This window comes from Pelodiscus sinensis, chromosome 2 (genome assembly GCF_049634645.1).
Source record: "Pelodiscus sinensis isolate JC-2024 chromosome 2, ASM4963464v1, whole genome shotgun sequence".
In the NCBI taxonomy this organism is placed as follows: Eukaryota; Metazoa; Chordata; order Testudines; family Trionychidae; genus Pelodiscus; species Pelodiscus sinensis.
Genome location: NC_134712.1, coordinates 129,454,704 through 129,481,865, shown reverse-complemented (window position 1 = coordinate 129,481,865; position 27,162 = coordinate 129,454,704). Strand labels below are relative to the sequence as shown.

Sequence of the window (27,162 nt, the reverse complement as noted above, 5' to 3'; positions counted from 1 at the left end):
TCAAAGCAGGGACCGCCCCTGAGACCTGGAAAGCTAGAGCAGTAGGACCTTTGAAACTCAAGATCAGCAAAAGCCCTGCCGCACCTAACCAGGACTAGGTGCCCAGCGCATAACTCAAGATTAGTCAAAACTACCCCCTGTTGCACCCCACCGGGAGTGGGTGCTCAACACACGGGAGAAGATTTCAAGACATCAAGCCCCTACCAAGATCTACCTGAAATAGCCTCTCCCCGTACAGGCCACCTAACACCACATGGACCAGGAAGATTGGATAATTGACAACAATGCAGTAAATGCCTATATAAACTTTATAATTGCCCCCACTGCATAAAGGCAGTGGACTCTGGTGATTTAAGGCATCCAAAATTGTGGTCATTACTCCTACAAAATTAAGCAGTGTATAGTAGGAGAAATTCCCCAATTCCTTTTTCTATGAAAGTTATTGCAAACTCGTAGGCGGAATAAGAAGCACAAACCGCGGTACTTAATTAGGATCGTTAATAACCAATACCAGACTTATCATGTCTCAACAGAGGATGAAGAAATTAATTATGACCCAGATCTCTCAAAGGACACTGAGTTCTGCAGTGCCATGGCCTCGCAAAACAATTCACAACCTAACAATGTCCCCTGCGAGAGATGTTCAAACTTACACGACGGGTCCAGTGAGGAGAGTGACCTATATGTTTCCTCTGATGATGACAATGATACCCCTGATATTTCTGCCCCTTAAAGTTGTAAGCACCCAACCCATAGATTCCCCTGGCTGTACCCCTTGTATCCAAACCACCAGACATGGCACTCGAGTGCAGCAAACTTTGTTTTATACAAAACTTATAAATGTACAAAAAAAATTACACAATGTACCTATAACTCAACCCAATATTCTATCTGTGATGGCAAAACCTGTTTTGACCCTCAGCCACCGACCACCAGAACAATTGTCAAACTAAAGGTCGGAGGGTCATCAGGAAATGTTTTAGCAATTACTCCAGTGCCAGCAACGGGGCCAATATCTTTCTTATTTGACGCATGTTCGGCTATGCACACATCTATAATCCCATGCAGTACCTTAAGCTGGGAACGATACTACATGCATTCCCCTAAATACATGGGATACCAAGGGTTCAATAGAGACTGTAATAGTGTAGCCGATTTCTTCCTAAGTTACTGGTCGTGCGTCGCCTGGGGAACCTGGCAACAGCCAGGTCAAACAGCCGATCTTCGACCCGGGGTCACACAATTAAATTTCCAAACAAAAACCTGTACTCCACTCAATTTTACTATCAAAGACCCCCCGCAATTGGCCATACTTTAACCGACAGTTCGGCCTTCGAATAGACAGTCCAGGAGTAGACCCCAGAACCCTGTTATGGATCGAAAAAGTAGAAGAAACAATTATAGGTACGCAGCATAAACATTTCGCTGAATTTTGGGAGGAAGTAAACAAGAGTCCATGGGATGACATCCCTAAAAGTACGAAGAATTTATTTATAGAATTAGCAGAACAGGTGGCGGTATCATTAAGTATAAGCAATTGTTTTGTCTGTGGAGGCACTAACATAGGAGATCAATGGCCATGGGTTGCAGAGGAATGGGATACCACATACAATATCAGTTATGACCAAATGCAGTATCCACCCCATACAGATGCCGTATGGTGGACATTACACACTAACCTAGTGGGAAACAATTGTATTCAAGTACCTCAGGCGCCCAACCACACCCATCATATTGGAGACGCAAACTGCTTAGCTATCCGCATTCACAATGGCAGCACAATTTCCAACTGGAGTGCAAACAATACCACTTCTCCTAACAACCCATGGGCCATGCTGCCGCCTCAAATGCAGGCATTCTGGGACAACGGTACTTATCCACCGCAAGGCCGAGCTCCCAATGGATTATACTGGATATGTGGCACCATAGCATATTCTCAATTACCACCTCATTGGTGGAGAACATGTTACCTCGGGACCATTCGTCCTGCATTCTTCCTCATGCCCCTAGAGATTGGCCAACAACTCGGCCAACGCGTATACACTAGAGAAAAACGGAAAATAAAAATAGGAACTTGGAAAGACAATGAATGGCCCCCCAAGCGTATAATCCAATACTACAATCCAGCATTCTGGGCACAGGATGGCAGTTATGGATACCGCACCCCTATTTATATGCTTAACCGAATTATCCGCTTACAAGCAGTTGTTGAACTCATAACCAATGAAACTGCTCAAGCTTTAAATTTATTGGCAAAACAACAAACTACGTTTAAAAACGCAATTTACCAGAACCGCTTAGGTCTGGACTATCTGTTAGCCAATGAAGGAGGGCTATGTAAAAAATTCAACTTATCTAATTGCTGCCTTGAAATTGGGGATACACAAAATGCAATAGCGGAAATCACACAAAAAGTGCAAAACTTAGCCCACGTGCCAGTCCAAACATGGACAGGCCTTGACACCTCCTGGCTTACCTCTTGGCTACCAAGTATGGGGTGGGTCAAGGCCATACTCGGATGGCTAGTGTTTATAGGAATTTTAGTCTGCACATTACCCTGCCTTATTCCTTTGTTCATTGCATGCGTACGGCGAATGGTGTCCCAAATTGTATCCCAACAAACAAGTCCTCACATAATGGCACTCTATACCAGACTGCCCTTAAAGGATGAAGAAGAACCTGACAAGTAAGGCTCTTGAGGGGGGAATGTAGTGGAATTTGCCCCTTGCCCGAAAAAGATAAGGAACTAGCCTAACAGCAATTAGGGGCCCACTAGCCTGTGAGCAAGAATGAAGCTGTATTTCACATTTTCTAACTTGTGACAGGCACAAGCAGGCAGAGTAAAACCGCACATAGGCATAAGATAAGAGTACCCCTCCCCAATTACTGGAATGTCAATCGTGAACGTTAGAAATAATGTATTGCTGTGCTTTAACCAATGAAATGTAAAAGCCAATCAAACTGTTATTCATGTATCCGATAAAAGGCTATGCACAGAGCAGCACGGGGTCACTCCTCGCTAATTTTTGCTGTAAAGCTCGAGGGGACGACCATCAGCGCTGATTAATAAAAGTCTGGTAAATCCTCCTTCGGGCATCCATGTCATTCTGTTACACCGGTTTGAGTCCGGTACGGTTACACCTGGGTGAGACCAGTCACCGCATGGTCAGCTCTGCTCTGTCTGCTAGTTCAGGGCTGCTGCCTGCTGTGTGGGTCTGAATGCTGGGCTAGGAGGTTATAGTTTGAATTTTGGTGCAGTTGTGTGACCTGCACCTTGAGCCCTGCACCCTTTTGCGGTGAGGGGAAATGCTGGGACCGAAGCAGCCTGATTCCTGGCTGAAGAGGATCCCTGCAAGAAGAGAGCAGCCCCTTTGCAGTGACTGAGGGTACGTCTAGACTACCGCGTTTTGTCAACAGAAGTTTTGTCGACAGATACTGTCGACAAAACTTCTGTCGACAAAGCGCGTCCAGACTACGGAAGCAATAGACAAAAGTATAGACAAAACTTTTTGCTTTGTTGACAGAGAGCATCCAGGCTGCAGGACGCTCTGTCGACAGAAGAAAGTACCCGGAACTGCTTTGCCAGGTCACAGGGGCAGCATGTACTTTCTGGTGCTGCTGCCTGCACTTTGCAGAGACACGCACTAAAAGGGGCACCCCCCCCCGACTAGCCCTTGCTCTGCTGCTGCAGCTGCCTAGAGGGATAGCAAAGGTTCTGCAGTGCCTGTGTGGAGTGCTCTGCTTCCTGGCACAGCACAGCAGTGTGGGGTTTTTTTTGGAAGGTTTTTCCTAACCTTCATTTACCATGGAGCGAGAGCTTCCCCTGGCCAGGCGCTGGTCCCACTCCACGGTGCTTCAAATGCTGCTGCAACTGCATGAGATTATCATGCTGTTAATGCCTGGTCCGGAACCTGAGCCCAGACTGGAGCCGCTCCTTCAGGATGCAGCAGCACTGTTCCTGCCTCCGAACTTTTTCCCAGACAGGCGATGTTGGAGGAGGGAAACAAGTACGGACTGGTGGGGCCGGCTCATAATGGAGCAGTGGGATGATCAGGCTTGGCTCCAAAACTTTAGGATGTGGAAGTCCACCTTCCTGGAGCTTTGCAACTGGCTTGCCCCCACGCTGCAAGGACAGGACACCCACCTGCGCCCTGCCATCCCACTGGAGAAGAGGGTAGCTATTGCCCTCTGGAAGCTGGCCACTCCTGATAGCTACTGGTCAGTGGGACACCAGTTTGGTGTGGGGAGATCAACTGTTGGTGCTGTGTTGATGGAGGTAAGTCCCTTGGGGATGGGGGGAGGGCAGTCCGTAAGGGGACTGTAACCAAAAAAGGGTGGGTGGGGGGCAATGGAGGGGAGGTGGTGGAGGGCTCCTGTGTCTTACACCATCATACTACTAGGAGCAAATACTGGGGGGGAGGTCGCCAAAGGACTTAGGCAACCCCTCTTACTTCATAATCTGTGTGTGTTTGTATGTGTCTATTTTTGCAGGTGGTGAGGGCCATCAACTCAGAGCTGCTGAATCGAATTGTCCACCTCGGAGACCTAGACACAATCATGGTTGGTTTTGCAGGGCTGAGATTCCCAAACTGCAGAGGAGCGCTCAATGGAACACACATTCCCATCCGTGCACCACCCCATCGAGCCGCCAGGTTTATCAACAGGAAAGGGTACTTTTCCATTGTGCTGCAGGCCCTGGTTGACCACCTTGGACTATTTACGGACCTGTGTGTGGGGTGGTCGGGCCGGGCACACGATGCTTGGATCTTCCGCAATTCACACCTGTACGAAAGGCTGCAGACAGGAACCTTCTTCCCCCAGTGAACCTCTGCTATTGGGGACGTAGAGATGCCGGTCTGCATTGTGGCCGATGCGGCGTACCCCCTCATGCCCTGGCTTATGAAGCCATGTTTTTCACTAGATGGAACTTTGAAGATCCTAAGATTTTTAAAAAATATATAAAATCCAATAAACGCTAAGCAACATTTTGCTATTGTAATTATTGGGACAGTGTTTGTTTACACTACTTCTTGCCTACAGTTCTTATCCTGCAAACATAGATTCCACCTCTCATTGAGGTGGAATGGTTATGTTAATGAGAGAACACTCCCTTTGAAATAGTGTGTCAACACACTACCTGCTACCCAGCGGGTAGTGATCAACGGTTTGATGAAAGGATGGTGGTCGGTTTCTAGCGGTGTGCCCCAAGGTTCTGTTCGAGGACTGGTTTTGTTCAATATCTTTATTAATGACCTGGATGAGGGAATGGATTGCACCCTCAGCAAGTTTGCGGATGACACGTAGCTGGAGGGAGAGGTAGATACGCTTAAGGGCAGAGATAGGGTACAGAGTGACTTAGACAAATTGGAGGATTGGGCCACTAGAAATCTGATGAGGTTCAACAAGGACAAGTGTAGAGTCCTGCACTTGGGATGGAAAAATCCCAAGCATAGTTACAAGCTGGGGACTAACCAGTTAAGTAGTAGCTCTGCAGAAAAGGACCTGGGGGTTACAGTGGATGAGAAGCTAGATATGAGTCAACAGTGTGCCCTTGTAGCCAGGAAGGCTAATGGCATATTAGGTTGCATTAAGAGGAGCATTGCCAGCAGATCCAGAGATGTCATTATTCCCCTTTATTCGGCTTTGGTGAGGCCACATCTGGAGTATTGTGTCCAGTTCTGGGCCCCCCACTACAAAAAGGATGTGGACGCATTGGAGAGGGTCCAGCAGAGGGCAACCAAAATGATTAGGGGGCTGGAGCATATGACTTATGAGGAGAGGCTGAGGGACTTGGGTCTGTTTAGTCTGCAGAAGCGAAGAGTGAGGAGGGATTTGATAGCAGCCTTCAACTTCCTGAAGGGAGGTTCCAAAGAGGATGGAGAGAGGCTGTTCTCAGTAGTGACAGATGGCAGAAGAAGGAGCAATGGTCTCAAGTTGTGGTGGGAGAGGTCCAGGTTGGATATTAGGAAAAACTATTTCACTAGGAGGGTGGTGAAGCACTGGAATGGGTTACCTAGGGAAGTAGTGGAGTCTCCATCCCTAGAGGTATTTAAGTCTTGGCTTGACAAAGCGCTGGCCGGGTTCATTTAGTTGGAATTGGTCCTGCCTAGAGCAGGGGGCTGGACTTGATGACCTTCTGAGGTCTCTTCCAGTTCTATGATACTATGATTCTATGATCACTCATATAATGTAATAGTGAAGATAAGCTATTAGGGTATGTCTACACTACCACCCTAGTTCGAACTAGGGTGGTAATGTAGTCAACCGGAGTTGCAAATGAAGCCCGGGAAATTCAAACCCTGGGCTTCATTTGCAACTCTGGTTGACTACATTACCACCCTAGTTCGAACTAGGGTGGTAGTGTAGACATACCCTGAGTGTTTACATTTTAGCCCTCTGCTTTCACAAATAGGATTCTCCTTGTTTTATACTCTTTTCTACCTACAGTATTCAATCACATTTTAATTTCCCAAACAGAGATAGTACCTTATAACAGGAATGTCTTATGAACTTGTCCTTGAGGTCGCTATTTTCTTTTCCTGAAAATCCCTAATCTTCTAATTCCATTTTTTCTGTGACCACTAAAATAAATTTTCTTTTGTGTTGCACATTTATGATGTTCAAGGAAAATATAAAGCCCCAAGTTTTCATTAAAATACAGAAAAATCTTTTTCTGTGTTAAAGAGTTATTTTACAGTTAATTTTGTTTTTACTGAGAACAGGGTAAAGTGAAGTGATATTATGGAATTGCTTGAAAATTTATTTGCCCTGAGAATAGTTTAAGCGAATTACTATTTTATTGTGAAATGTAAAATTAGGTGTTTGAATCTATTTTTATAATCAAGTGATAGAATTCAATTCCAGCTTTTGTTTCCTAGATTTCCTAAATTAAAAAGTGTTACATCCAACATGGGGTGATTCTTTATAAGACTTTGTCTTAAAATATAAAGAGGAACTGATCGTAGAATTAAAAATGAATGGTAACTAAAATGATCATGATATGAGTGCATATGCAGGCACCATTCCAGGGGGCTCCCATGATGGCCCAATCGGTACTGCTGAGGGAAAAACCTTCTGACAATTGAGCACACGCTGCGAACACACCTAAATGGAATGGATGTGAGCAATCGCTTGAAGAAGAATCACATTTATAATGATTAAGCATAATGAAGTCCAGACCCTTATGTTGTGTCTACATTGTCAAGATTTTGCACAAAAGCCGCTGCTTTTGTGCTAAATCTTGCTGCCTGTCTATACTGGCCACGAGTATTTGCACAAGAACACTGATGTTCTACTGCATGAAATCGGTGCTTCTTGTGCAAATATTCTGATGCTCCTGCTCAGGGATAAGTCCTCTTGCGCAAGTGCTTCTAATTAAAGTTTGAATTCTAGAAGCCTCTGCTGATTCGCTGAGCCTTGGTAGGGGGAGGGACTTTCAGGCACTCCAGGGCTTTATAAGGCAATGGGCAAGCAACCAAAGAGCTTGCAAACAGGTGAGTGCTAACAGGGAGTTTAGAGAGGGAGTTTGGAAGGGGAGAGGAAAGGGGGCGAGGTTCTCTTGCCTTTCTTTTTAAATCCCTTCTCCAGGACAGCAGCGATGGATGGTGATAGGTCTGCTGTTGTTACCTGCACAGCGTGTGCCATGTTTGTCTTCCTCCCAGAAGAAAGAACGGATTTCATCTGCACTAAGTGCAAGTAGGTCGCCATTTTGGAAGAGAAAATTAGAGGACTGGAGGCCCAAGTGTTGATCCTATGCTCGATCAGAGAGGATGAAGACTTCCTCGATAGAAGGCAGCGTTTAATCCTTCAAGCATGGCAGGTGGAAGAGCCAGAGAGGGCAGTATGTGACCAGGAAGAGAACTGGCAGCATGTAACTTCTAGAAAGGGAAAAAGGCAAGCATGGGAATCCCCCAATGCTCTAGAGTTAAGTAATTTCTTTCAGGCTCTCTCCACAGGCTCTGCAGTGCTGAAAGCTTTGGAAGGGACCTCACAAGGAAGAAACCGGAAGGGAACATCATCTACTGGAAGGCATGGGATGCATAGTTCTAGGTATGGAGGTTCCACGGCCACCACCCCCAAAAGAAAACAACGGGTGATGGTGGTCGTGGACTTCCTCCTAAGAGCGACTGAGCCATCCATCTGCTGTCCGGACCTGGAATCTCAAGAGGAGGGCTGCTTACACGGACATCGCATTCAGGATGTGACTGAGAGGCTTACCAAACTGATCAAACCTTTGGATGACTACCCCTTCCTGCTTCTCCACGTGGGAACTAATGATACGGCCAAGAATGACCTTGAGCGGGTTACTGCGGATTATGTAGCGCTGGGAAGAAGGATACAAGAATTCGGGGCGCAAGTGGTGTTCTCATCCATCCTCCCTGTTGAAGGGAAAGGACTGGGCAGGGATCGTCAAACTGAGGACGTAAATGCGTGTTTGCGCAGGTGGTGTCGCATAGAGGGCTTTGGTTTCTTCGACCATGGGACTCTGTTCCAGGCACAAGGATTGTTAGGAAGAGATGGAATCCATCTAACGAAGAGAGGAAGGAGCATCTTCGCGAGCAGGCTTGCAAACCTAGTGAGGAGGGCTTTAAACTAGGTTTGTCGGGGGATGGTGACCAAAACCCTGAGGGGAGTGGAAAAGTCGGATACTGGGAAGAAATGCAAAGAGGAACGAGCAAGAAAGGAGGACCCCTGATTAAAATGGAGAAGATGGGGTGATCAACTTGTTACCTGAGGTGTTTGTACTCTAATGCGAGAAGCCTGGGCAACAAACAGGAAGAACTGGAGGCCCTGGCCCAGTTCAAGAAATATGATTTAATTGGGATAACAGAGACTTGGTGGGATGGCTCGCATGACTGGGGCACTGTCATGGAAGGGTATAGACTGTTCAGGAAGAACAGGCAGGGGAGAAAAGGAGGAGGAGTTGCACTATGTGTAAGAGAGCATTACGATTGCTCTGAACTCCAGTATACAAATGGAGAAAAACCTGTTGAGAGTCTATGGGTTAAGTTTAAAGGCGCAAACAACAGCAGTGATGTGGTTGGTGTCTGCTACAGGCCACCGAATCAGGTGGATGAAGTAGATGAGGCTTTCTTCGGACAACTGAGAGAAACTTCCAGATCACAGAACCTGGTTCTTCTGGGGGACTTTAATCACCCTGACATCTGTTGGGAAACCAATACGGCAGTACACAGGCAATCCAGGAAGTTTTTGGAAAATGTTGGGGATAACTTCTTGACACAAGTGGTGAAGGATCTGACGAGGGGCCATGCGCGGCTTGACCTTCTGCTCACAAACAGGAAGGAACTAATATGGGAAGTAGAGGTGGGTGACAACCTGGGAAGCAGTGATCATGAGATGGTAGATTTCAGGATCCTGACCAAAGGAAAAAAAGAGAGTAGTAAAATACACACCTTGGACTTCAAAAAAGCAAATTTTGACTCCCTCAGAGACCTGATGGGCAGAATCCCCTGGGATGCTAACATGAAGGGGACAGGAGTCCAGGACAGCTGGCAGTATTTTAAAGACGCCTTACTGAAGGCACAGAAAGAAACCATTCTGATGCGTAGCAAGAGAGGCAAACATGGTAGGAGACCGGATTGGCTTACAGGGGAAATCCTTGGTGAACTTAAGCACAAAAAGGAATCTTACAAAAAGTGGAAACTTGGACAAATGACCAGGGAGGGGTTTAAATGTATAGCTCGAGAATGACGGGGGGTTATCAGGAAGGCGAAAGCGCAAATGGAATTGCGACTGACTAAGGATGTGAAGGATAACAAGAAAGGTTTCTACAGGCATGTTAACAAGAAGGTGATCAGAGAGGGTGTGCGGCCCCTAATGGATGAAGGAGGTAACCTAGTGACAGATGATGTGGGGAAAGCTGAAGTACTCAATGCTTTCTTTGCCTCTGTATTCACGGATAAGGTGGGCTCCCGGACTAATGCGCTAAGTGATGCAAGATGGGATGAAGATGGACAGCCCTTGGGGGGGTAAAGAACAGGTTAGGAACTATTTAGAAAAGCTAAACGTACACAAATCCATGGGTCTGGACTTAATGCATCCGAGGGTACTGAGGGAGTTGGCAAATGTCATTGAGGAGCCTTTGGCTATTATCTTTGAAAAGTCGTGGAGATCGGGAGACGTCCCGGATGATCGAAAAAAGGAAAATGTAGTGCCCATCTTCAAAAAAGGGAAGAAGGTTGATACAGGGAACTATAGGCCGGTCAGTCTTACCTCGGTTCCCGGAAAAATAATGGAAGGGATCCTTAAGGAATCCATTTTGAGGCACTTGAAAGAGAGGAAAGTGATTAGGAATAGTCAGCATGGATTCACAAAGGGAAAGTCATGCCTGACCAATCTGATTAGCTTCTATGATGAGGTAAGTGGCTCTGTGGACATGGAAAAATCAGTGGATGTGATATACCTTGACTTTAGCAAGGCTTTTGATACGGTCTCCAACAATATTCTTGCCAGCAAGTTACGGGAATGTGGATTGGATATATGGACGGTAAGATGGATAGAAAGAAGGCTAGAAGGCCGGGCCCAGCGGGTAGTGATCAAAGGCTCGATGTCAGGATGGCGGTCAGTTTCTAGCAGAGTGCCCCAAGGTTCGGTTCTAGGACCGATTTTGTTCAATATCTTTATTAATGATCTGGATGAGGGGATGGATTGCACCCTCAGCAAGTTTGCGGATGACACTAAGCTAGGAGGAGTGGTAGATACGTTTGAGGGCAGAGATAGGGTCCAGAGTGACATAGACAAATTGGAGGATTGGGCCACAAGAAATCTGATGAGGTTCAACAAGGACAAGTGTAGAAGTTCTGCACTTGGGATGGAAGAATCCCAAGCATAGTTACAAGCTGGGGACCAACCGGTTAAGTAGTAGTTCTGCAGAAAAGGACCTGGGGGTTACATTGGATGAGAAGCTGGATCTGAGTCAACAGTGTGCCTTTTTAGCCAAGAAGGCTAATGGCATATTAGGTTGCATTAAGAGGAGCATTGCCAGCAGATCCAGAGATGTCATTATTTCCCTTTATTCAGCTTTGGTGAGGCCACATCTGGAGTATTGTGTCTAGTTCTGGGCCCCCCACTACAAAAGGGATGTGGATGCAGTGGAGAGGGTCCAGCGGAGGGCAACCAAAATGATTAGGGGGTTGGAGCATATGACTTATGAGAAGAGGCTGAGGGAGTTGGGTCTGTTTAGTCTGCAGAAGCAAAGAGTGAGGGGGGATTTGATAGCAGCCTTCAACTTCCTGAAGGGAGGTTCCAAAGAGGATGGAGAGAGGCTGTTCTCAGTAGTGACAGATGGCAGAAGAAGGAGCAATGGTCTCAAGTTGTGGTGGGATTTGAATTTCCCAGGCTTCATTTGTATAAGCTGGGCGCCGCCATTTTTAAATCCCGGCTAGTTCGAACCCCGTGCCCCGTGGCTACCTGCGGCACGGAGTAGCTAGCTCGGATTAGGCTTCCTAATCTGAACTAGCCGTACTCCTCATTCCACGAGGAGTACAGCTAGTTCAGATTAGGAAGCCTAATCCGAACTAGCTACTCCATGCTGCGTGAAGCCGCGCGGCACGGGGTTCGAACTGCCGGCATTTAAAAATGGCGCCGGCCGGCTTCATGCAAATGAAGCCCGGGCAATTCAAATCCCGGGCTTCATTTGCAAGTGCGGTATGCCTACATTACCCTCCTAGTTCGAATTAGGAGGGTAGTGTAGACATACCCTAGGAGGGTAGTGAAGTACTGGAATGGGTTACCTAGGGAAGCAGTGGAGTCTCCATCCCTAGAGGTGTTTCAGTCTCGGCTTGACAAAGCCCTGGCCAGGTTGATTTAGTTGGGATTGGTCCTGCCTAGAGCAGGGGGCTGGACTTGATGATCTTCTGAGGTCTCTTCCAGTTCTATGGTTCTAAGATTATATGATTCTAAGAGGCCAGTGTAGACAGGTAACATCAATTTCTTACGCAAGAAATCCCAATGGCTAAAATGACCATTGGAGCTTTCTTGTGCAAGAGAGCGTCTACACTGGCACGGATGCTTTTGTGCAAAAGCACATACCAGTGTAGATACTCTCCTGCACAAATACTTTTAACGGAAAAACTTTTCCGTTAAAAGTATTTGCGGAAAATCATGCCAGTGTAGACATAGCCTTAATGTATGTACTTGGTATTTTTAATCAAGCTAGTTTCATACAACAATAAACAATTATGAACCAAATCATCTGGGAGGGGAAATTCCAGAAGAACAGAAGACAGCTAATGTGCTAATTTTGAAAAAGCATAAACTTTAGATCTGTCAGTTTGACATCAGTCCCAGGCATGATAATATAGAGCTTATATGGGATTTAATTGATAAAGAATTAAAAGGAACTAATGCAATAAATGCAAATGAACATAGATTTATGGAAAACAGATCCCATCAAACTAATTCATTTTTTAATGAGATTACATGAGTGGTTAATAAAGTTCACTGAACACAGACATTTGACTTTTAACATTAACATCTCAATGGTATTTTAAAATATCCCCAAAACACATTGCCTTCCACCTGTCACATTCAAAAGTCCAAATACTAAATATAAAAATATAACGGCTTTTTTTTAAACCTGAAAAGTTATGATTCTCAAATGCCCATTGAATCAAACTTTTTTTTCATACAACATGATGGGTAGGCTAGACTGCAAGCTTCTTTTGAAAGAGAGCATCCACACCTCAAAAGCAGATCAAAGAAGCCATCTGCTTTTTTGGAAGCGAGCATCCATACTCATTGGACACACTCTCACATAAAAGGCCACCCGGAACCACTTCAGCCAGGGCATTAGGGTCAGCAGTTACTTCCAGGTGCTGTTGCCTAAGGCTGTCTGAGACGCGTGATTAAAGAGACCCGCTGGACAGCCATTTCTCAGGTTCTGCTGCATGCTTGCCTACCTCTCTGAGGGACAGAAAAGCTTTTGTAGTGCATGCTTTGGTTGCCAGCTTTGTTGGATGCCACAGTATTTTTTTCTCTTTTTGCCATGGAGCCAGAGCTGCCCTTGGGCATGAGACGGCCCCACACTGTCATGCTGTAGCTTCTGCAGCACTTTCAGCAGACCATCATGATGGTCCTGCCTCAGCTCAAATCCAAGCTCAGCATTGAGAACCTCTGCCTTGATGTGGGAGCAATGCCCTTGCCCCGTACCTCACGGTCAAGAGGCAATTTTGGAGCCTGGACACCAGTTTTGAATGGTGAAACCACTTCATGATGGAGCAGTAGGACGACTAGCAGTGGCTCCTAAACTTCCACATACAGAAGACCACGTTCTTGGAGCTGTGTGCCTGGCTCGTCCCTGCTCTCCAATGACAGGACACCCACCTACGGCCCACCATCTCCCTCGAGAAGAGGGTTGCAATTGCCACATGGAAGCTCTCCAACAGCTATTGCTTGGTAGGACACAAGTTCGGCATGGGGAAGTCCACTTTTGGGGTCGTCTTTATGGATGTAAGGCACTCTCGGGGTACACTCCCTGCAGGGAGGGGGCTGGAAAAGGGAGACCCTCGGGAAAGGGGAGGGGAAAGTGGGGGGTGAAGTGGGGAAGGGGGCAAGGCCCATCCCCGGGGGAGGGGGTGCACTGTGCCACCCTGCCCTCATGCAACCCTGCTGCTGGGGGGGCAGCCTCATAGGGGGTGGCTCCTGGGGTCTTTGGGGGGAATGGGAAGGGAATGGGCACCTCCCAAGGGCTAAGGCACTCCCTCTCGTTCTCTGTTTTGTGTGTTTCTATGTCTCCTTCTGCAGGGGGTGAAGGCCATCAACTCCATCCTGCTGCGCAGAATCATCCACTTCAGAAACATGGCCGGATTTGGTGCCCTTGAATTCCCAAACTGTGCAGGAGTGATCGATGGGACCAACATCCCGATACATGCACCACAGCACCAAGCAGCCCAATACATAAAGAGAAAGGACTACTTCTACATGGTGCTGCAGGCCCTGGTCAACCACTGGGGAGTTTCCAGACATTTTTGTAGTGTGGTCAGATCAGGCCGGGTACATGATGCCTGCTTATTTAGGAACTCAAGCCTCTACCACAGGCTGGCACATTCTTCCCCCAGTGGGACTCTGTGGTTGGGGACATGCAGATGTCGATTTGCATTGTGGACAACATGGCCTACCACTGATGCTGTGACTCATGAAACCCTACACTGGCCACCTGGACCCAAGCAGGGAACAATTTAACGTGCACCTGAACTGGGCTCGCGTGCATGTGGAATGCACCTTGAGGTGCCTCAAGGCCTAGTTCAGGTGCCTGCTGACACGCCTTGACGTGGGACAGCGCAACATCCCCGAGGAGGTCTCTGCGTGTTGCGTGCTCCACAACCTAGTGGAGAATAAAGGGGAGGCCTTCCTCCTGGGGTGGGGGACAGAGGCTGGTTGTGAGGGAAAGGTCTTTGAATAGCCACAGACAGCTGCCATCAGCCAGGCCCATCAGGCCAGTGTGCGCATCCGGGAGGACCTGAGAGAGGTTCTCTGAAGGAGCCCAGTAACTCTCCCCATGGCCTCTCCAATAGGGGTTTGTGCCTTGCGCTGCAATGCCTTACTCACCATAACCCCTCCCTGCCCCCAATCCCTGTACAATTAATAAACACACCAGTTTTGCTTTCAAAATAAACTTTGTTATTTGTTCTTTATAATCAAAGTAACTGAGGTGGAGTGGGGTTGAAAACCTGGAGAGGGGAAAAAAAGGGGGGGCTGAGAACCTGGAGGGGGGCTCAGGGCTGGGAGTGGTGCGTGGAGCACCTGCAAGTGCCGCCTCGGATCTGGAGACTCGGGGTTGGGTGGAGCCTGGGACAACAGGTGGCTGGGCAGGCTCAGGGATGGCAGGGGGAGCAGGGATGCAGGAAGTGGGAATGCGGGGAGCGGGAGCAGGGACAAGACCTGGGTATGCCATCACCTCCTGGATGATGGCACACATGTTTTCGCCCTGCCGCACCAGCAGCGATAGTGCCACTTGGCATCATCGCAGACTAACACGGCTACATTTCTATCACTTTTGGGCAAGTGTTTGCTTCATATCTTGCAAGACTGTGATGTGCTGTCACATGAGGTCGTGGTGGACCCTCCAGTGCTTGTGGCTCCCCCGGCTTCGGTCAGCTGCCTGGGCTGGTGTGGCTTTCCCTTCAGCGACAGCTGGTTTAGCTGTGGAGAACATGAGGGAGAGGCTGTCAGTCATCCATGCTGTGCCCTCCTCTGTGAGCAGTGAGCAACTGTCCTTGGAATAAGGGACAGTGATGTCCAGAGAGCAGGCCACCGGGGCTCTGAGGTGCCCAGGGGACCATCCTCCCCCCCCCCCCGTCCTGGAGAAGCAGGCCAGGGAAGTGTCCAGCCAGAGTGGGCTCCCCTGGGCGGGAGAGGGGCCTGGAGTGGCCTGGCCCTCTCTGGGGCCCCCCTCACACACCTGCACCTGGCAGCGCTGTCTGAGGGAGCAGGTGGTGCCTCATGTTTGCAGGCATGTCCATGTGCTGTGTGCAACACTCGTCGATCTGTGTGGGTTGTGCGTGCGCCCCTGTGCTCTGTCTGCTTCCAGTACTGCCGGGGGGAGGGAGGGAGAACAGCCTTTCCAGGGGTCAGACATGTGTGGGGCCTTCCCCCAGGCAGCAGACCATGTGTGCTCCAGGACTGGCTCCTGAGACCAAGTTTTGCACACTGCCACTGCACGTGCTTGCATGTGCATGGCCAGCTGTACGCTGTCCAGGCCGAGCCTGTCCAGCAATGATCGCGCCCCATCCTCTGTGTTCCTGCCTCTCCCGCCCTGTGTGTGCGCTAACCTGACAGCATTCACCTGATGTTCCTTCCCCGGTGTCAGATGATGCCTGGGAGATGTCCAGGGCCTGTGGTACCAGCTCCAGGCTGAGAGTGATGACACTGCTGGTGTCCCCCTCCTCCTGCAGCGTATGTCCATCGTCGTCATTGTTGTTGTCCAACTCCAGGAGCTCTGGCAGGGTGACCACCGTGTCTCCAAGCACAAGTCCACCAGTATGCATGGGGAAATGGCTTGCCTACCACCCAGTATCTGATAGAGCTCTCTATAGTATGAGCAGAAGTGTGGTCCTCCCCTGGAGCAAGAGCTACGCTCCCTGGCCCGGGTGTACCTTTGCCAGAGATCCTTTACTTTGCTCTGGACTTGGTCGAGGGTGCAAGGGTGGTGTCCCTTCTTGGCCAGAACTTTGGCTGTGTGCCCATAAATGTCCACATTGCGGTGCTTGGAGGTCACATCCTTCAGGGCTTCCTCCTCCCCGCACAGCTCCAGGAGGGACAGGATCTCTGGGCTGGTCCAGGAAGGTGCCTGGCATTTGTTGCCCCTGGATAGGTCCTGGGACCCCTGAGGCTGCTCCCTGGAAGGGCCAGGGGAGTCTCAGATGGCTTGTGGCTCTGCTATCTGTCAGCAGGTCTGTGGCAGTCAGAGACACGCAGTCAACGTCCTGCTGCAAGGCCAGCTTCTGGCACAAGACTTGTCCCAGGTGCTTGCAGCTTTAAGAGCTTCCATGAGACAGGAACTATAGAGCTGTGATTACTGTGGATGGAGTATCCACCAGGGCACCTGTGCTTTTCCCTGGAGGCCTCTTCTTTAGAAAGAACTGCCTTTTCCATGTTCACACATGCCTTTTTCTGAAAGAGCTCTTTCGGAAAAGATGCTCTTTCTCGTAGAACGAGGTTTACCAATGTTGGAAAACCCCCTGCGTTCTTTTGATTTTCTTTCGAACTAATGCGATTGCAGTGTGGACATAGGTGAAGGTTTTTTTGAAAAACAGCCCTTTTTCCAAAAAAACCCTGTAGTCTAGACGCACCCCAAGAGAAAAAAATGTTCTTTTGCTATACATTAAGGGAAAGAGAACAGTGAGACCAATGGATTACCTGGCCGGGATTTGCATTCTCACAGACAAAAATATCATATTCTCTGGCAAGCTCTGGAGGGTTGTCATTGACATCCAGGATTCTAATATCAACTGGAACATGGCTTAACAGGCCAGGGTTGTCTGTAATACACATAAAAATGGACACGGTCATTAGACATTTCAAATACACACTTTAAAGTCTTGTTTAAACATTTTTTTAAATGATGGTATGTCAAAAGTCCCAGCTATTACAGTAGATCTTTCAATCATGATAATTTTATAAAGATCCTATTTGCTGAGTCTCATTAACATTTTGAAAAATGAAAAATGAATAGGCAGGCACAGCACGAATACTAAATTGCTATTTTGTCATATCAGGGAAATTACAAGTTACTCGGAAACTGAAGAGGGAAAAAATTGTCAGAGTTTATTGCCTGGTGTCACACTACATTCCAAAAAATGATCAATTAGTGTCACAAATAACCTGAAAGTGTCAGTGAATATTGAATAAAATCTAAAATTAAATACAGCACTTTTTTCCCTCCATCCCTCAAAGATTTCAATATATGAAAATCTAACACTGAAGTGAAAAAAACATGCAAACATAGTTAATCCATTTTGACAAACAGGGCTCCAGCTTCCATGCAAGACATTACACAGCTGCAAATTATATACATATAATAAAATCAGTCTTGATCCTGCTTTAATGATGTCAGTAGGAGTTTTCCTATTAACTTCAAAGGTGCACAGTCAACCTCATAAACAATAATAAAATAATGAATGATAAAGTAAGTATTTTAGGTTTAAAAATCCCAAGAATTTATTTGAGCAGATTAGGTATGTTCCCGATTTCCATAAAAATCAAAACCAAAAGTACAAGAAACAGATTGATTTTAATTAACAGTTTTTCATGAAGAAACAGAAAGGAAATGCATATTTCTGTGATCTGTATACATATTTGCTCATTCTCATTACCGTACTTTGGCTTTTTATATTTTGTTGTATAAATTTTATGTGAAGAACCATTTATAATTAGCATTCTTCATTATAATACTGCCAGCACGTGTGCAAATGAAAGACAGATACCACTTTAGTTACAAACTTTGGATCTGACCTCAAAACTATTTACTTTCCGAAAATACTGTATGTGGTAATTCTGCCACATCCACTCTTCAGGTTGATATAATAGCAAGGATGTTTTCTGACAAATGTGAGGCAAAAAACAGGTGGCCTGAGGCTAAAACAGCGTGCCCCTTAAATCATCTGAAGGTGTCCTTCCCAAGGTATCAATGGATCCTTTCTGGGGGAAAAAGTCAAACACTCCCTTTTAAAATTTAATCTATACTGCAATATAAGCCCAGGGTCAGTACTCAGTACTATTCCACCTTCCATCTCTATAGAAATGCTAACCCAGGGCTTTGACCTCAGGTGGCTAAAGTCTCCAATTCAGGACCACGTTGGGATCATAGTTCCAGCCCTATTGCTCTGTGGTATAGTCACAGCCCCACCAAAATATCCCACAGTCCCATGGACCAACTTTCTTTGTCCTTTCTTTGTCAAGTTTGGTGTAAGATCAAGTTTTTGCATACTGCACCACAAGCAAATGGTTAGAACCAGCATTCCCTGTAAGCTGGGCAATCGTGCAGCCATTTAGGAGAGATTCCAATACCGCCCAAATGATTAGCAGAGTGCCCACAGTTAGGTTTATGTTTCTACTAGTGTTGCCCATTCACACTTGCCTCAGTATGCATAACAAAATTCTGCACATGGATTGAAAAAAATCAGCATATGGATGGAAAATATTAGAGGGAACATTAGTTAGAGTAGCCACATTTTGGGAGAGTGGTAAGAAACTTAGGAAAGGGATATGATATGACTGGCCCAGATAATGGAATGTAGATGTTGGAGTCCTAGGTTGGAACTTGAGTTTCAACAATTTCTAACCTGGGGTTACAAATGAGTTTCAATGCTCAAGACCTAGGTTAACAAATCTACAATCCATTCATTTGAGTTCTACTAATCCTGGGCTGACATTAGAGAATAGACATATGCCTAGAGACCATTAGATTTGGAAAAACATGGATGTTACCTGAATGAAAAAGTGAATTCCTGAGATTACTAAGTGACCTCTCTAGGAGTTTAGGAAAAATCTCAGGGATTTGAGATGTAATATTTACTTTAAAATCATAGAATACTAGAACTGGAAGGGACCTTGAGAGGTCATCAAGGCCAGTCCCCTGCCCTCATGGCAGGACCAAACGCCATGTCCTAAATTTTAGCTTTTGAGGGAGGCATGCTGTGGAGAGTGGAAATCATTTCCACTTAAAGAAAATAGGTAGATGCCACAGTATGATGAGCATATCACTCACTCCCCTGGGCAAAGGGGAATGCCTCTTTTAGCAGTGGGAGATGAGCTTGTAATGATGGGACTGCATCATCATGCAGGGATGGGATGATTAGCAGTAGCTACAGAACCTCTGCATGCTCAAGGCCACCTTCTCCGAACTCTTAGAGTGGCTTGTCCTTGACCTGAAGCAACGGGATATCTGCATGAGTCCTGCTCTCACCATGCAGAAGGGCGTGGCAATTGCCCTCTGGAAGTTTGCTATGCCAGACAGCAACCACTCAGTAGGGAAACAGTTTGGGGTGGGAAAATCAACAGTTGGGGCTGTGCTCATACAAGTAGTGAAGGCCATCAACAACATCCTGCAATGGAGGATCATGACTTTGGGGAAGGTGGACAGCATCATGGATGGCTTTGCCACCATGGGCTTCCCTAACTGGGGGGCAGGAGGAAGAACATTGAATTCACAACCGCATCCTGGTCCCGACTACCTTGCCTCAGAGTACATCAACAGGAATGGATACACCTCCATGGTGCTGCAGGTGTTCCTGGATCACAAGGGACGCTTCAATGACATCATATTGGATGGTCAGGAAAGGTGCATGATGCCTTCATCTTTTGGAATTTCTGCTTCTTCCAAAAGATGCATGCTGGGACTTTTTTCCCCAGACAGGACAATCACAGCCAGAGAGGAGGACATGACCATCATGATCCTGGGTGATCCAGCCTTCTCCTTGCTCCTGTGACTCATGAAGCCCTACACAGGCAGCCTGGACCCCAACAAGGAGGAGTTAAATAACAGGCTGAGCAAATGTAGAATGGGGGTCAAATGTGCATTTGGACATTTAAAGGGAGGTTCAGGAGTCTCCTGACCTGCCTGGACCTGAGCAAGTGCAACATGTCCTTCATGTGGTGGTATGTTGTGTGCTCCACAACCTGTGCAAGAACAAGGGGAAAATATTTCTGCTAGAGTGGGGGAGGCTGAAGCAGAATACCTGGCCAGGGAGTTTAAGCAGCCGGACACCAGCACCATAAGCAGAGTACAGCAAGGGGCAGTGCTAATCAGAGAGACACTGAAGGACAGTTTTATGCAAGGCCAGTCCTGAGACTATCCCCCATGGCTTTCCACAAGGAGCCCCTGCATTCCCTGCATTTCTCTTTCATCCCACACACTTCCCTTCCCCTGTCCTCCCTTCCCCAGTCTGCCCCTTCCTTGCCCTCCTTCCCCCTGCAGTTCCAGCAATAAAGAGATCATTAATCAACAAACAGGAATGCATATGAGGGTGATGGACATGAGGGAATGAACTGGGTACTGCAGAATGGGGGTCAAATATGCATTTGGACATTTAAAAGGAGGTTCAGGAGTCTCCTCACCTGCTTGGACCTGAGTGAGCACAACATCCCCTTCATTGTAGGAGGGAGGGGACTCAGGAATGGGATCGGGACTGGTGCCTGCCTTCGTATGGTTTGGAGGCTCTGGCTGTCCTAAAGGACACCTTCCCCCATATTCTGGGGTCCCAGTGGCCCCTTGGGATCCTGACAGTGAAAGTCATGGAATGGGTGAGGTTCTGCTGGTGGCCTACTCCAAGGAGGTCACCATGCATTCCATCACAGAGGTGAAGATGGAGAACATGGTCTCCTGCTGGTGTGCTAGGGCGGCCCTCTTCTCCTCTTGAAGACCCAATCCAGGCACTCTGCACGAGGGAGTGCAAACATTCCATCTACTCCCTTATGAGCTCATCCTTGTTTTCACCTGTGAATCCGGGTCAGGCAGGCAGATGCAATTGTAGATAGGGGATGCACCCAACTCACAACTGGCTCAGCTATCAAGAAAATTACAAGGGAAGTCATTACAAGAGACACTTAGTATGAAGTCTACCCTTAATATTTTAGACTACGTCTACACTGCAGTTATTTAAGAATAAGCAGTCTTTCCTAATGTAGACATGCTATCTCAATTTAGCGCCCCAGGAGGAATAACTTAGAATGGCTCTGGTGAGGGGCTATTTCTAAACAGCAGAAGTTGGACATCTACAGACACCTTATTTTGAAATAGCTATTTTGGAATAGGTGATATTCTTTGCAGAATGAGGTTTACAGAAGTCGGAATAAGCCATCTGTTATTTCAAAATTATTTTGAAATAATGGAATTGCTGTGTAGACACTCACATAATTATTTCAGAAGAAAGTCTGTTATTCCAAAATAATTTTGCTGTGTAGACACACCCTTAATGTACACCAGCGTTTCCGAAACTATGGGCCGTGGCCCGGTACCAGGCCGCGGGAAAAAAATACTCCTAGCCAGATACCCTACTCCTGCTCCTGCTCCTGCCTCCCGGAGTGCCCATGCGGCACCGGGTCCCCCAAGCCCTGGCCCAGGCTAGGTGAAACACTGAAAATGTATTCATTTTTAATTCTTTTTTTATATGTGTTTATATTTTTGGGCTGCAAAAAACATTACTGAAAAAAACCAGGCTCCAACTAAAGTAAAAAGTTTGGGAAACCCTGGTCTAGCCAGCTTTCTATCCATCTTACAGTCCAGTTATCCAATCCATATTCCCTTAATTTGCTGGCAAGAATATTGTGGGTGACCGTATCAAAAGCTTTGCTAAAGCTGGCAATGGGGGATTTGGGAGGACCAGAAACAACTTATTTGAATATTCACCATCTGCTTAATGAATATGCAAATGAATGTTATGGGTTCTCCAAAAGCTTGTGAATGGATTTACTGGTCCCCATGTCAAAAAGTTTGGGAACCCCTGATGTACACCAAAGATTTCAGACAATGGCGATGTGTTTTGTGCAAAGCCACATTTTGCCTTTAAAAAGGGCACTTTACAGCGGGGACTGTGTCTAGACTGGCCAGTTTTTCCAGAAAATCAGCCGCTTTTCCAGAAAACTTGCCAGCTGTCTACACTGGCCCCTTGAATTTCTGCAAAAGCACTGACTTCCTACTGTAAGAAATTAGTGCTTTTTGCAGAAATACTATGCTGCTCCCTTTCGGGCAAAAGTCCCTTTTGCGCAAAACTTTTGCACAAAAGGGCCAGTATAGACAGCTGAGATTTGTTTTGCGCAAAAAAGCACCCATCGCAAAAATGGCGATCGGGGATTTTTTGCACAAAAGAACGTCTAGATTGGCTACGGCCAGTATTCCGCAAAAAGTGCTTTTGCGGAAAAACGTCCGTGCCAATCTGGACACTCTTTTCCAAAAATGCTTTTAACGGAAAACTTTTCTGTTAAAAGAATTTCCGGAAAATCATGCCAGCCTAGACGTAGCCCAGGTGCATAAAAATGCAGGGAGCATCATAACTCAGGATACATCTACACTACAAACTTAATTCGAACTAACAAACGTTAGTTCAAATTAACTTTGATAGGCGCTACACGGGCAAATTGCTAGTTTGAACTTAATTCGAACTAGCGGAGCGCTTAATTCGAACTAGGTAAACCTCATTCTACGAGGACTAATGCCTAGTTCGAATTAAGTAGTTCGAATTAAGGGCTGTGTCCTCTAGTCCTTCTATTATGGGAACTAATGAAGAACTTTCCTTTATGCACCCTCTCCACACCACTCATGATTTTATAGACCTCTATCATATCCCCCCTCAGTCTCCTCTTTTCTAAGCTGAAAAGTCCCAGTCTTTTTAGCCTCTCTTCATATGGGACCTGTTCCAAACCCCTGATCATTTTAGTTGCCCTTTTCGGAACACTTTGCAAGGCCAAAACATCTTTTCTGAAGTGAGGAGATCACATCTGTACACAGTACTGAAGATATGGCGTACCATAGTTTGATACTTCCCCTCCTCCTTCTTCCCCTGGTTTCCCCATTCCAGCTACCTCCTCCCAGGTTTTCCCCTCCCCTCTCCCACCTCCTTTTCCCAGTCTCCCCAGAGGCTAATCCCCCCCCACACTTTTGTTAAATAAAGAGAGTTTCTATTTTTGAACACGTGTCCTTTATTTTGTACATCAGGAAGAGGGGCTAGGAAGGGGTAAGAGAAAGGAGGTGAGGGAGGAATGGGGTATGAGCCCCCGATGAGGAGGACTGAGGTGGCTCTGCGAGCTCCTCGGGGTGGAAGCTCTCCTGCAGCCCCCTGATTGACTCCCCCAGATGGCAGCCTGCGACAAGTGCAGCCGGGCTGATGGCCAAGTGCTGTGATGTGCCAAGTGTGGGCACTCAGGGCACTCCAAGACAGGACCGCTTTGCTGTCCCTCATCGAGATAGACAAGCAAGCGGGGAACCCTGAGAACTGTCTGTCCGGGGTGGGGGTCAGGTCCCTTTAAGCACAGCCCTCGGCTAGCCTGAGACAGCAGCTCCAAGCTCTAAGTCCTAACCTGATGCCCTGCCGGCACTGCTTCCGGCCAGCCTTCACTTCAGTTCAGGGTCCACTCAATGTGGACATGCTAGTTCAAATTAGCAAAACGCTAATTCGAACTAGATTTTAAATCTAGATGCGCTAATTCGAATTAGCTTAGTTCGAATTAAGTACTTCGAACTAAGTTAGTTTGAATTAGTGCTGTAGTGTAGACATACCCCCACAGAGCTGCTGCTTTGTTTCTATATATTTGTGCCAATCCTTTGGAATGAGAAATGGAAGAATGGTGGTAGGGGGGGAATAAGAAACAAACAACAATATTAAGTATCTTTGTTTTCCAGTATCTCATTTTGTCTTAGAGCCTCAAAGATTTGAAAAATTGTGTAGATAATGTCGCCAGGATTCTTACTTCCTATCTGACTGTGAATCAAAGCTCCCACATTCGGTGTTGTTGTTTCATATGGTCATTTTTTACTTTCTTTTTCCAAAAATTCAGACATTCACAGCTTAAGAAAGTTGATGGGAATTTGACATTCCTAGCAATGGCTACCGGGGCCCCTGACCCAGTGGCCCCTAAACAGGAGCCAGCAAGCCACTGGAAGCCAGCCCTCCACCGCTCCCCAAGAGCAGTCTGCCAGCTCCCAGGAGCCTGACAGGGTCTGGAGAAGGTGGGTGCCTTCTGGTCCAGGGTGGAGATCATGGACCTTATTCAGGTATGGGGGGGATGCCCCCAATGTCCACGATCTCCACACTAGACAGAGGAAGGCAGCAGTCTGTGGCAGGATAGCTGCCAGCCTGGCCACCAAAGGAGACATGTGAACCCAGGAGCAGATTAGCATGAAAGTCAAGTTGGTCCAGCAAGACCCCCCAACCCGAGCCCTCAGCTTCCCCTCCCCCTTCTTCCCCTTTCTTCCCCTTTCAGCTCCCTCTTCCCAGGTTTCCCCCTCCCCTCTCCCACCCTCTCTCTTCCCCTCTCCCACCTCCTTTTCCCAGTCTCCCCAGGTGTTCATTCCTCCCACCCCCAGTTTTGTTCAATAAACCCAATTTCTATTTTTGAACATACGTGTCTTTTATTTGACATCAGGAAGGGAGGCTAGGGAGGGGTAAGTGGAAGGACATGAGGGAGGAATGGGGCACGAGCCCCTGGTGGGGAGGACTGGGGAGGCTCTGAGGGCTCCTCGGGGTGGACGCTCTCCCACAGTGCCTCCTGGATCCTGACAGCCCCCTGATGGATCCCCCGGATGGCAGCCTGTAGTAAGTGCAGCCGGGCTGATAGCAATGACCCCACAAGACATACTGGCATGCCCAAGGGCAGCTCTGTCTCCATGTGGCCGATTGCTGTGGTGTCCTGAGTTCGGGCACTCAGGGCACTCCAAGACAGGACAGCTTTGCTGTCCCTCATCGAGGTAGACAAGCAAGTGGGGAACCCTGAGAACTGTCTCTCTGGGGTAGGGGTAGAGGTAGGGTCCCTTTAAGCAAGGAGCTCAGTAAGCCTCAGGCAGCAGCCCCACATAATAAGTCCTAACCTGATGCCCTACAGGCACTGGTTCTGGCCAGCCTTAACTTTGGTTCAGGGTCCACTCAGTGTGGACGTGCTATTTCGAAATAGCAAAATGCTATTTCAAAATAGTTTTTGTGTCTAGATGTGTTATTTCGAATAACAGAGGACCCAGCCCCTGAAACAGGGGAAGAGGAGGAAGATGAGGAGGATGACAGCCAAGAGCCGCAGGAGCTTTCAGGGAGCCTGCCTAGGACCCAGGACCCCCGAGTCATCCCACAAAGCCCATCAGCTGTGTCATCTGAGGCCAGGGAGGGCTCCACAAGTGAGTGCCAACATGCTCCCCTTTTGTGGCAGGGGGGGAGAGGAAGCCCAGGGAACGTGTGCCTGGGCCATGCCCACCATGGAGCAGCAGCTGGATGTCATGCAGGGGCCCTAGCTCATTCCCCACACACTGACCTCGCCTTGTAGAGGAGAGCTGGGTTTCACCCACTGTGTTCCCAGGGAGTACTGACCACTGCTTTTGTTTCACCACAGCCGCAACACCTGGGACTGCAGGGCGCACCACCCCGCTTGCAACAGCCACCTGCACCCAGGCCAGCAGGCGCACCTGGAACCAGGAGGAGTACCAGCGGCGGCACCTGTGGCTACTGGGGCAGCAGCTCTGCAACCAGGAACACTGGGTCCGCAAGGACCTGCGGCTGCGACAGCAGAGTTGCAGGCACTGGAGGAGCAGGGCTGTGCCCTCCAAGGCCACCTCCAGACCCTGGTGGACAGGTTCCTGCCTCCTCCTGCTCCAGCCCCTGCAGCCACCCCAGCTCTCGCTCCTACTCCCACCCCTGCTCCCCCTTCTGCTTCCTCCACCCCCCAGCCTTCCTGCTCCACCCTCCACACCCACTCCCCCCCGATGCTCCCCGCACCTGCAGTGCTGCAAGATGGGAGAGCCAAAAAGACCCCAAACCCTGAGCTTTCACTTCCTTTCTCCCCTCGCCTCCCCCTTCCAGCTCCCTCCTCCCAGGTTTCCCCCTCCCTTCTCCCGCCCTCATTCCCTCCTCCCCCCCACCTCAGTTCTGTGAAATAAACAGAAATTTTTGTTGGCAAAACAGGTGTTTTTATTTTACGTTAGAAAAGGGGGTTAGGGAAGGGGAAGGGGAAGGCGGTGAGGGTGGAAGAAGGCCCCAGTGGGGCATGCCAGGGAGAGTTCAGTCCTCCTCCACCTGGAATCTCTCCCACAGGGCTTCCCGGATCTGGACAGTCCCCTGCTGGGCCTCCCATACGGCGTCGGAGCAGGGCTGTGTATACTGGGCAGCCAGGCAGTCAGCCTCAGCCATCCAGGTTGGCAGGAAAGCTTCCTCCTTCCTATCACATAAATTGTGCAGCACACAACATGCTGCCACCATGGGAGGGATATTGTGCTCGGTGAGGTCGAGGCGGGTGAGGAGGCATCTGAAGTGGGCTTTCAGGAGTCCGAAGGCCCTGTCCACCATGATGTGGGCCCTGGTGAGCCTGGCATTGAAGGCCTTTCAGGAGGGGTTGAGGTGCCCTGTTTACAGCTTCATCAGCCAGGGCTGTAGGGGGTAGGCCGCATCCCCCACCAGGCACACGGGCATGTCCACATCCTTGACCCTGATGTGGCGGTCGAGGAAGAAGGTCCCGGCGTGCAGCCTCTGGCACACGGAGGAGTTGCGGAACACCCTGGCGTCATGTGCCTTGCCGGACCAGTCCACATTAATGTCCATTAACTGTTCCAGGTGGTCAGACACGGCCTGCAGGAGCATGGAGAAGTAGCCCTTCCTGTTGATATACAGGGAGGGCTGGTGTTCCGGGGCACAGATGGGGATGTGCATACCATCGATGGCCCCACCACAGTTGGGGAAGCCGAGGGTGCCGAACCCCTGGATGACCGTGTCCAGGTCGGTGAGGCGGACAACCCTGCGGAGCATTACCCGGTTGATGGCCTTGACCACCTGCAGAGACACACATCAAACTGCAAATCACTGGAGTGCCCAGGTGCCTGGGAGTGTTTGTTCCGTTGCACTGCCCCGCACCTCATTCCCAGAAGCAACCCCCGCTGCAATCCTGGCCACCGTGAGTGATGTGTAGTGCGGCTGGGACAAACCAAACCCTCCCATGAAGGGCACTTTCGCT

At 48.3% G+C, this 27,162-nt stretch overlaps 1 protein-coding gene across 5 annotated transcripts in view; it reads right to left on the bottom strand.

Moving 5' to 3' along the window:
* Positions 1-27,162, bottom strand: part of CDH18 (cadherin 18) — a 1,055,536-nt gene that overhangs the window by 53,884 nt on the left and 974,490 nt on the right. For 4 of the 5 annotated variants that reach the window (XM_075921430.1, XM_075921429.1, XM_075921432.1 and 1 more), the window contains one exon: positions 16,879-17,000. In XM_075921430.1, coding sequence (XP_075777545.1) covers positions 16,879-17,000 — 122 coding nt within the window. Of the gene's footprint in view, positions 1-12,328; positions 15,163-16,878; positions 17,001-27,162 lie in introns of those variants that run through there. The other variant, XM_075921433.1, reaches the window with a different exon arrangement.